The sequence below is a fragment of the Epinephelus moara genome, chromosome 17 (genome assembly GCF_006386435.1).
Source record: "Epinephelus moara isolate mb chromosome 17, YSFRI_EMoa_1.0, whole genome shotgun sequence".
NCBI classification, from domain to species: Eukaryota; Metazoa; Chordata; class Actinopteri; order Perciformes; family Serranidae; genus Epinephelus; species Epinephelus moara.
In genome coordinates this window covers 19,987,956-19,999,449 of record NC_065522.1, presented here as the reverse complement: position 1 = coordinate 19,999,449, position 11,494 = coordinate 19,987,956, and the positions used below count along the sequence as shown (strand labels likewise).

General features: G+C 41.9%; 1 protein-coding gene across 1 annotated transcript in view; it reads left to right on the top strand.

The window, feature by feature from the left end:
* The window catches only part of LOC126404497 (uncharacterized), a 34,457-nt gene that overhangs the window by 4,123 nt on the left and 18,840 nt on the right, over positions 1 to 11,494 (top strand). The window contains exons 2-14 of the mRNA XM_050067757.1: positions 4,205 to 4,424; positions 4,523 to 4,713; positions 4,852 to 4,933; positions 5,033 to 5,112; positions 6,316 to 6,411; positions 7,031 to 7,144; positions 7,223 to 7,316; positions 8,516 to 8,595; positions 8,684 to 8,779; positions 8,861 to 8,930; positions 9,019 to 9,104; positions 9,277 to 9,318; positions 9,440 to 9,529. Of these exons, the coding sequence (XP_049923714.1) occupies positions 4,223 to 4,424; positions 4,523 to 4,713; positions 4,852 to 4,933; positions 5,033 to 5,112; positions 6,316 to 6,411; positions 7,031 to 7,144; positions 7,223 to 7,316; positions 8,516 to 8,595; positions 8,684 to 8,779; positions 8,861 to 8,930; positions 9,019 to 9,104; positions 9,277 to 9,318; positions 9,440 to 9,529 (1,323 nt within the window). The 5' untranslated portion in view covers positions 4,205 to 4,222. The remainder of the gene's footprint in view (positions 1 to 4,204; positions 4,425 to 4,522; positions 4,714 to 4,851; positions 4,934 to 5,032; positions 5,113 to 6,315; positions 6,412 to 7,030; positions 7,145 to 7,222; positions 7,317 to 8,515; positions 8,596 to 8,683; positions 8,780 to 8,860; positions 8,931 to 9,018; positions 9,105 to 9,276; positions 9,319 to 9,439; positions 9,530 to 11,494) is intronic.

The following is an 11,494-nucleotide window of genomic DNA, read 5'->3' as shown; positions in this document are numbered from 1 at the left end:
AGATTCTACATGGCTCCTGCTTTCAGCCATTGACCTTTGAACCTTGACCTCAGTGCATGTTTGAGGGCTTATAACTCAGCAACGAAAGGGGGTACAGACATGGGACCAACTGTTATAGAGAGCTCTTGACCTCAGCTATCATGTGAGTGTAGTCAACAACTGAGGGTGCTAAATAGGGTTGTAAAAAGATATATCTACTGAATATATCTAATATCAAGTAAAGCCGAACTAGTTATTACACTCCCCCTAGTCGCTAGTCGCTTTTTTGAAAAAGAGTCGCTAGAGGGGTCTGAAAAGTCGCTAAATATAGCGACAAAGTCGCTAAGTTGGCAACACTGTGTTTTAGTCTAGCTATCAGTCCATTCTGTTTCCCAGTTAGCACAGCCGCCCCGTCTGTGGCAATGCTAATGAGGTTTTTTTTTAAAAAACTCTTCATCCATTCCTGCTGCTGGAAGGCTGTTTTTCAGTGCATTACACAACGATTCTGCATCTGTGCCCTGGTCCAGTTCAACTATGTCCAAAAACACGTTGCCCACATCTCCATTTCCAGTGACATCACACCTGACATAAATAATCATGTATGCACGTTATGCTAATGCGTGAATCAAGTGACTTAACATTAGAAATGAATTTCTTTTCCATCTCTTGTGCAATGTGCTCTACAATCTTGATCAGATCGGTGAGCAGGGCCGACTGCCGCGCCACTCATCTCATTAAGTTTCAAAATGGGGTTCGGTTTTGTATAAGGCATCCTCTCTTTAGCAACAGTATAGGCTGCCCTGAACGAACTACCTGTCTCCTTGTACATACTGGCGCTGAGTTCTGAAAGTTTCTTTGGAAGGACTTCCTTTTGTTTTAATTCAGCTATTTCAACAGCTCGTTGATGAGCAAAACTGTCGCGATATATAAATCTTTTTCCGTAACTGCTTTTGAATGGGGCTCATTACAGTACCGCTAATCCAGGCATCCGACAAATGCACTCCAACCTTTTTCTCGGAAAGTACGAGAGTCTTTGCTTCTTTACAAACAAGGCATCCGGGACCACCTTCCTTTGAAAACAGCCAGGGGTATCTTTCCTTCCAGGATCTCCACTGGTCCTCTCCCCAGTTCTGTGGCAGTGGCGGTTGTTCAGCCCCATGAGCTTGATCTTCATCTTGTGCCTCCTCGGAGCTGTCTGTGGCTGCCACAGTAGGCCTAATGTTAGCGTGTGTAGCAGCAACGTTAGCAGCCGAGCTAACGTTAGCAGCCGAGCTAACGTTGGTGCTGCTATCGTTAGCCGTAAGGTTCTTCACTTGTTCTGCCCTGTTCTTCACTTGTGGGGGTTTTTTTTGAGAAAAAAATAAAATGCTCAAGACTCGAACCCTGAAGCAGCCCTTTTTTTGGCGGCATAATGTAGCTAGCTTGGAAATACAGGCTGACTCGCTTGTCAATACGTAATGCGTTGCGTCAATGTTCCCACGCTGTCAAAGTCAACTCGTAGCAGAACAATAGCCTATTCAACAGCGCCCCATGGTGTCTTGGCACTGTAATTGCAGCCAAAGGCCTGTCATTCACGGGAGAATATCGTCGTTCTTTTGGAAAACATGTCCTTATTTTTAAGTTATTTCTAAGTTATTTATCTCGCTAACGTAAATAACACTAATTATATTGAAAAATACATAATTTGTGATAAAATAGTGGTTGTTAATGTTTTCTTAGAGACCCCCACAGATGTATGGTTTTACAGCTTTCATGGGAGCTAATGCCCTCTTTATGGGAGCTCAGCTCCCACTGGCTCCCACATAGTTCAAATACTGCATAAAACCAAACAAAACTGACTTTCTGTAATGCATTTCAATGGACGCCCAGGCAGAGAATGTCAGAGTGTATGGGCATGGCTATACGCACTGTGACTGGCTCATCACGTTTGAGAGCAGGACTTAGCCATAGGTCAATTGGTCGGAGTTTTCTTAGAACCATATGAGAATGGTATATATGATTAAGAGTTTTTATTTCTGGTGGAATTCACTTACATTTTAGTGTGCCATCAGCTTATTAATAACATTTTAACCTAAAAGAAAAGCATGCATTTTCCAGAAAAGTAAGTGTCGCTTTAAAACCCGGGGTACATTAAAAAGCAATCACAGAGGAGCATAGCTGGTAACTACCAGAGCGGACACACAGAAGGATGCAGAGGTAGGCTGGAAGTTTGCCCAGTATTGCTCTATATATAAAAAAATATACCAGTGCTGTTGTTTGCAAATGGTCAATGATGTCCAACCAACCAAATCATAAAGAATGCAGGGAGTAGGTGACTTTGCATTTGTAATAAAAAGGTAGAGATACATGTTACACTGAATCAAGGCCACATAAAAGGCTGCATGCAAATACAACATATCACTGTAATCAATCACAGACAGAAAAGTAGCTTTTTACCAAAACGAACAATAAGTCAGTTTAAATACAGTTCTCTTAACAGTAACCCAGGAGGACTCAAGTATTGCTGGATAATTATCAAATTTACTCTTCCAGATCAGGATATGTCTCTCCAACATAAATAAAAAATGCCTGTGTGTTCAATTTGTCTGAGGTGAGCTTTGTAATATTTGCCCTGCTTAGAAGGAAGTGGCGCCTTGAGTATGACAGGTGCAGCAGTGGAGACAGAAAGCTTGTCACTTTCAGTAGCTGAGACACTGCAGCCTTTGTAACTTGGTCCTATAAACTTCCTGTGGTTCTTTATTATGATGACTTCCTTTTTCGATATGCCTCTATATGTGTGAAAATAAAAACAATAAAGTCCAAAATTCACATTATATTCAGTTTACGATGATAAAAAACAGAAAGTCCTGACATTACAGAGGTTGGAGACAAATGTTGGTTATTTTTCATGCAGCTCTCCCCTCTCTGTCCCCAGTCCCTCTCGTCAGACAACCACAGGCATATGCACATGCTTCACACAGTCACCCAGTGCTTCCCATACATTGATTTATTCAACCTTATTACACTGTACAGTTGCACACAGCTTCCCCAGCAGCAGCAGCTCAGGAACAGACCTTCAGTTGGCAGCTGTAGAGGCTCGAATTCAGCCACCACAAACCCCCCCAGCACTGGGTGTCACAGAGAGCTGGTGGCCAGCGGTAGCAGCGGGTCTAACCTGTGTAACAGCAGCAACAGAAAGTTAGCTGATAAGGCGGGGAGTTGCAGGAGTTTGAGCTGGCTTGATTCATGTTACTGTGGCCTCTGACAGGAGTGCGTCTGCAGAGCTGCTGCCCGCTCTTTTCCCAGTAAGAAGGTCTGTAGCAGCAGGGAGTGAGGTGGAAGACACATTGTGATTTGAGGCTCTGGCTAACGTTTAGTACATGAATGTGAGGTCAATTCTGCAGCTTTAAGTAGTGATGGCCAAATGAGGCCTCATGTACCACTGTCTTTATTTTCAGACGCTACTAGATGGCGCTGTCTGTTCAACAAAGGTTTGAAAGCACACTTCATTGCAAGTCCTTCAGCCTTTATCTTTAAACCAAGAAAAATTAAAGAAAGTGGTTCATGAGTCTTCATTTGGCCATCACTAGCTATAAGCCTTAGGCTCTGGTTAGCAGAAGGCTAAACTATTAGCAACATATTCTCGTCATCTCTGAAACACTCCCAAAATTGATGCATGTTTTATTTTGTTTGTCAAACTTTTTTTAGACTCTTTGGTAAGTCTGTCCTCCTCTTTTGGGTAGCTTTGCACTGTAGGCAGTTGTTGCCAATGCTGGACTAGCTACTTTCTCTGCAGGATTCTCCGCCATTGAATCAGGTTTTCACCAAAGGGACATCTGCATTTGTAGAACAGCGAATAGGAACGCACTCTCTCTGAAATGACCTGTGATTAGCCAAAGTCTCCTGTCACAGGCTAAATTTTCTAAAGCCTGAAAACAGAGCCAGGAGACGGTGCAGAAGTCCAGTGTTTTCAGTCCACTTGAATTACAATATGCTCAAAGTTTATTATGGGATTTGCTCAATGACGCCAAAATTAAACTGTCTACTCCTGCTTTAATGTCAATAAAATTTTGAGAAACACACCAGACATGAGCCTTCAGGTCTGTCACTGTTGCTGGTCCAAAGTGGCGACCTACCGACACTAACAGTCACCGTAAAAATAAGCTGTCGTTTCTATCTCTAAATCTGTTACATAAGAGAAGACGATTAGAAAAAAAATCTCGTCTTGTGCATTTAACTTCCACAGATACTCAGCACATCAGATATGAGTCTCCAGGTTTGCAGCTGTTGTGGCTGGTCCAAAGTCACAACCTACCATGGCCTGAGAACTCACCAGGGGAAGATGGGATGCACACCGAGGGGTGTGACGGTGACAGAGAGTGAACAGCAGTTCATGTGGGGTCATGTGGAACTTACAAACAATCAGAAGGACATTGAGCTGGATGTCTACGCCTCCATCAAGACTGGTGGGTTTTGCACAAAGATTCCTGAGTACACTTGTTCATTCCTCACATGACACAAGCGATGATGATCGAAATAAACTCGTCAGTTATGTCTAAAACAGATGCAGTATACTACTATTCAGACATGGACCTCCAGGTTTGTCACTGTGGCTGGTCCAAAGTTACAACCTACCATGGCTTGAGAACTCACCAGTGGAAGATGGGATGCACGCCAAAGGGAATGAGGATCCCGAAGAAAGAGCAATATGACTGGAACAATCAGCCGGCTAAAGGAGAGACTGTCAAGAAGGAGGTATGTGTTCGAGCAATTAAAAGAGGGCTATGGAGCGCAGCCAGTCAAAAGTAGTATTTTTAGCCATGCTGTTTAATAATTGTGATCTTAATGTAAGAAGCATCAACTTACTTTTAACTTTCCACTTTAACCTAACAGAATGTGCCACGGTCATCAAGCACCAACAGCCATACCGTCTCTGTAGCAATAACAGGCAGAGTCAAGGTGGAATACAACTCATGTATGTACAGGATTATAGTTCAGTCAGTACAATATTTTGAATAATAATGTGACAAATAAAGCAGCTGAAATAGAGAATAATTATATTCTTTCCCAACAGCGTTTTCAACTCCACAACACTCTTCCAAAAAAGCCACAAAGTCACGCAGTCAGCTGCAGGATTTCTGTACCCTTCCACAGGTAAAACAGCTGCATGAATATTTCAAATTCTCTGACTATGAAGCACAGACTGTATGACTAATGGACGTAGCTACTGTGAAGTCATCCAGTGGTTTGTGAACTGCTGTTTTGAAGCCTCTAGTTTGCCATTTGAGTTTTTAAGAGCCAGAGGTAACCATATTTGGATGAGAGGGTGGAGCTGTGAAGGAGTAGGGTGGATCTGAGTCAGACTATAGTCCTGTTTCCAGTCTGCACCTCGTTTATCGTCCACAGAACGAGGCTGTACGCCTACATTTTCAGAACAAAATAAAACAGGCTGCAGTGAGAGTCTCTCTCCATGGGATATTTAAAAATAGTGGGTTTGTGCATTTAGTCCTTCTCAGGCAAGCTCAGGGGTTTAGTGTTGCTGGACCCCACAGGAACAACGCTCTACGATGCTTTTTTTCTCCTCTCAGAGTGAGGTTTCAGTTGCAGTTCATATAACTGCATCGAAATTAATATATATATATATATATATATATATATATATATATATATATATATATAAACACTTGAAGATCCACTTAAAGTGTATGTCATATAAAAACTAAAGTAATGGTCAAAGTTGTCACAGTGATTGAAGGTTGTGTTGGATGAATTCATGTCATCAACTCGCCTTAAAAGTCGTCGGCAGTTGGCCCAGTGTATTAGGTTGTTTTTTCTCAGACACCAGCTGCTGTGAGAGGCAGCAAACATCCTTTCATTTTATAGTTACAGTTTACTAATTAAACTCTCTACAGTATGCAGTGGTGACATGAGCCTCAAAACCAGCTACAACTCAGCCCTGACCAGAGTGACCGTCCTCTATTGACCAATCAACAGAAAACAGGGACGTTATGGAACGGTTCCATTGGTACCATCCACAACTTTCACTGTGGAAATGGAAAAAAAGCTTACCGAACTGAACTGAACTGTACCATACTGCTGAGTTGAAACGAGGCTTATAACAAAGCCTCAAAGACAGCCTGTCACTCAAGTGGCCCCATCCCTAAATACTTGTGTAAACATGTTTATTTATGTTGGGCCTTTTAACATGGGAGTCTATGAAGATTGACTATTGCCATTAGATGAACTGCAGTTTCGGCACTTTCACATTGGCTTCATTTTTCAGCCCTGAAGGTTGCCACTTGGTATGAAGGAACAAATTATGAACAGTTGCATGTAAATGAAATAAACATCTTTCAGGGGAGGAGATCAGACAGGGAGCCTCCAACACCAGCATACCCTGAAACAGTGGTGCGACCTAAGAAGAAAGACAGGAGGGACCAAACATTATCAAAGGTAACTGTTTGTGCCACACCCAATATTTTACATTTCATTTTTTGAAGTATTTGTCAGTGACATTTTGTTGTCACTCACTGCTCCGACCAGCACTCGCTGTAATTCCTCATTACCGGTGACACAGATGGAAGTCTGCACCTCATTTATCGTCCACAGAACGAGGCTGCACGCCAACATTTTCAGAACAAAATAAAACAGGCTGCAGTGAGAGTCTCTCTCCATGGGATATTTAAAAATAGCAGGTTTGTGCATTTAGTCCTTCTCAGGCAAGCTCAGGGGTTGAGTGTTGCTGGAGCCCACAGGAGCTACGCTCCACAACGCTTTTTTTTCTCCTCTCAGAGTGAGGATTCAGCTGCAGTTCATATAACCGCATCGAAATTAATATAAACACTTGAAGATCCACTAAAAGTGTATGTCATATAAAAACTAAAGTAATGGAGAAAGTTGTCACGGAGATTGAAGGTTGTGTTGGATGGATTCATGTCATCAACTCAACTTAAGTCGCCGGCAGTCAGCCCAGTGTATTAAGTTGTTTTTTAGTCCGACTTCAGCTGCTGTGAGAGGCAGCAAAACATCCTTTCATTTTATAGTTACACTTTACTAATAAAACTCTCCACAGTATGAACAGTGGTTACATGAGGGGAGGAGATCAGACTGGGAGCCTCCAACACCAGCATACCCTGAAACAGTGGTGCGACCTAAGAAAGACAGGAGGGACCAAACATTATCACAGGTAACTGTTTGTGCCACACCCAATATTTTACATTTCATTTTTTTGAAGTATTTGTCAGTGACATTTTGTCTTTAATAGGTAGCAGACAGTAATGCAAGGACAGGGTATTGGAGCACCAACAACTATACTGACCCTCCAACAGCAGCAACAATCAAGGGAGAACCCGAATCACGTACGTATGGGTTAATAAGTCTAGGAATGACTGCTTCGGAATCACGTACGTATGGGTTAATAAGTCTAGGAATGACTGCTTCGGTTAATTTTGCTTTTGATAGCCTGACACCCATTAACTGGTAACTTACCAGGTCATTTTTAAGAAGAAAAAAAAAAAGCAAAATGACATGAAATACAAAGACCCCTTCCTGTTAGTCTGGTTCTCTATTGACTCAGAGCTTTAGCACCACATTTCAGAGTGCTGTCCATGTAGAGGTGGAGGTATTTTAATGTTTTGTTATGTAAATGTCTTGACTTGAGTCTACCTAACGTTAGCTTCTGCACTGCACACCACTTGGGTTGGTTAGGAGCTAGCTCGTAGTGCCGCTCATTTGGCAAGTACTAGCAGCTGTGGCAGCCATAGTTGTACAATATTAAGATACAGAACACCAAAATTGGGTATGCGACCGACTGAATATGAGCAGTGGTGTGTCTCCAGTGTGGCTCATAGACTTTACATTGTGATGGCGTGACATCACTGATTTTTAACTCGCTTTTCTCGGCTTGAGGAAAGTTTCACAAATATAAACCCTCCATGGATCAAAAATTCATAATAGAAAGAGTCATAATAAGACTAGTTCGAGGTGTCCTGTCAACCTTTTTACAGACGTCTCTTTTATAATGGTAGTCTATGTGGAAAATGCTCTTCAGGTTGCAGGGGCCACTGGAAATAATTGGAAGCAAGGCTGAGCTGCTTTCCTGGGGACTCACTGGAAACATGGTGGCCACCAACCAAAGTAAACCTGTTGAGCAAGTGGCTTCATTTTAAGCCACAGCACCTCTTAGCGTTGTACCTACGTTAGCACCACTAGCCGTGCTGATACTGCTAACGGTACTAACACAGCTAACCGTAGTTAACAATGCTGAAGGGTGTTTACGGCTCTAAATTGAGGTGTTTACTCACTGGGACAACCTTGCAGAGACTGGAGGGTGGGCACAATGTTTCCAGAACTGTTTGGCTTTATTGGGAAGACATTACAAGCAGTAAGCACTGCTAGCTAATGTTAGCTCCCACTCTACCTGGGTGGTGCACAGTGCAGTATACTGAAGAGTAGCACATTTAATCAATAAACTGAGATAACAGGTCAACAGTCAAAATAATATGCAAAGCAATCTGAAAAATAAAGCAGCTGGAATAAAAAGATTCTTTCGTTACAGCAATTCTTCAACGCTCTTCCAAGAAAGCCACAAAATCAAAGTCAGGCCATCAGCTGCAGGATTTCTACACCCTTCCACAGGTAAAACACTTTCACCAAGAGTCAAAATTCTCTTAATTTGAAGTGCCAAAGCATGAAAAGTGACATAAGTGGAATTAACATCTTTCAGGTGAATACATCAGTCAGGGAGCATCCAACACCAACATACCCAGTACCAGTAGAAGAAAGGAAGAAGAAAGAAAGGAGGGAACAAACATTGTCACAGGTGTCTACTTAACTGATCCAAATACCCAGCATTTTATATTTGATTTTTAAAAAGTTGTTTTAAGGCATTTTTCCCCCTCAGGAATATTGGAGCATCAACAGCCGTAAGGACTCTGCAACAACAGCCACAATCAAAGAGGAGCCGAAATCACGTACAGAGCCAGAACTACAGTTCATTCATGACAATACTTTGTAAATCAATCTAAAAAATGAGAGAATGACATCCCCTTTTAATTACAGCTGTAGCAGTTTCACTGCAGTCTTCTCAAGCAGCCAAAAACTCAACGTCAGGCTATCAGCCACATGATTTCTCCACTGGTGTGCAGGTAAAGCAGATTTGTTGGCGTTCTCTCCACTATCAAATAAAACTAATATAGTTTAAGGTATATTTTACTTGTTCAAACTGGTGACACAAACCACTTTGGTTTATTTTTCAATAGCTCAGTGTATTAAAAAGCACAATATAAACAGAATTTACATGTTATTCTGTTCTGTCAGATGACTAAATTGGGAAAGGAGCGTCCACCTATTCCACCAAAGGTAACAGCAGTCCGATCTGAGGAGAAAGACAGGAAGGATCAAACATTTTCACAGGAACTTAACGGTTTTAGACACAGATGTTATAATTTTCAGAAAAAAAATCATTTTTCAATTCTTCAAGGTGAAGATCAAGGAACTTCCAACAACCACACACCCAGCAACAGTAGTGCGACATAAGGAACAGCGCAGGGAGGATCAAACGTTGTCACAGGTACTAAACCTCTCAGTGTTAAGACCCTATATTTCAGTTTTAATTTTAATGTTTTCAGGAGCAGGATCTCACAAGAACTCGTGAACTGCCAGTGTTTTGTAGGTTTAACCTTAGATGAATTTAAATGCCAACAGTGTTCTGAGATTTGACCCCTTGCTTAGCAACACTGTATGTTAACCTGTATGTCAGCATGCCAGCACAGAAGCAGAGCAACCTTGGTTCAAATTTTGGCACACTCGTGTGTGTGTGTGTGTGTGTGTGTGTGTTTTGGCCCTGTTTGAGCAATTTCTTATCTGTAACTGTTACATCACAACTGCCAAAATACAAAACCAAAACAAACAATACAAAAAATTACGCTGATAAATCACGTCCGTAGTACCCTTTGACCCGGTGCATCATCGAAGGCCACAGTGGCTTCTTCACATGATGGAGGCAGACGAGACGATGCCCTTGCCCCGTAAAGGCTTAATTTATGGCGATATTTGATGACCTGGGATGAGATCATGTTGGTATTTGTCATATAAAATGATTTATTACAAGCAAAGGGCTGAAGCGTTTCCCTGCACCACTTCTCCTTCTTCTCTTCTGTGTTATTTCAATAGTACGTCCAGTGCCAGCCCTGTGCATAGTCAGTGTAGGCGAATGCTAAGGGTGCCATCATCCATGGGGGGCGCCACAAATGGGGAAGGAAAAAAAAAAAAAAAAATCAAAATGTTTCTTTCATAATTTTATACCGTTACTATTATTTTGAAATATCACATCAGGCCACAACATCATAATTACATAACAAAGCCTACTAAATAATAATTTAATAATAATATTTTTTCTGGGTTGAACAAGGTAATTTGTAATTTTTTTGGATTATTGACTTATACGATTATTATAACACACGTACAACATGTTACTGAAAACAAATCAGCACATATTATTATCGCACAGATCACTGCCAACCAAATTGTCTGTTGTTTTGACGCTTCCCCTTATCTCAGTCTCGGTCCAGCCCTCTTTGTCTCTTTGGCCCCATTCGGCGTCTGACTTCCAGCAGATGGCGATACAGCCGCTGGGGGCAGACCCCCATTTTTTTGCATTCTGGTTTGATTTGGGCGGAGGAGGCAAATTTCAGTTTCCGACTTCCGTTTTGTAAATATGCTGAACCATTGCGATGGATTCAGAGTTTGCAGTGACGCCAATTATGTTCCGCCTCGTTAGTTCACCGCACGGACTGTTTAACCTGGCAACAACTGCAGCCGGCTGAAACTTGATTGTAGTCCGCGTGATATTGACCAAACAGCCTACAACCGGAAACCAGGGCTCTTCCGCTCTTCTTCCGGAGGCAAGATCTCCGGGGTTTGCCTAAAGACTCTACATTCACTGAATGTAGAGTCTGTATATAGAGACTACTTTGGCCCAAACCCAGCGGGTCACACCCAGTGGAGGTTGGGTACAGAATCAAAGCTCTATTGAGAATGAAAATGTATTTCCAAATGGCAGTGTTACAATAAAATTAAGTACCCAAAACTGATTTAATTCATTTGACATACTATATAATGGCGAAACCTCTGTCTGTGTGTGTGTCTGTTCCACGTTTTTCTCCTCACTGACTTGGTCAATCCATGTGAAATTTGGCACAGTGGTAGAGGGTCATGGGAGGATGCGAATGAAGCAATATTACATCAATTGGCTATAGCAACCAATTGAAATTGCAAACTTGGAATGGGCATATCTCATGCCCCGTATGTCGTAGAGACGTGAAACTTTGCACAGAGATGCCTCTCCTCATGAGGAACAAATTTGCCTCAAGAACCCATAACTTCTGGTTATACAGATTTTCCTATTTTTGAATTTTTTGAAAAACTCTTAAAATCGATCTCTTCCTAGGAAGTTTGACTGATCTGCATGAAACTCGTTGAACATAATCTAGGGACCAATATCTAAAGTTCCCTCTTGGCAAAAGTTGGAAAACTT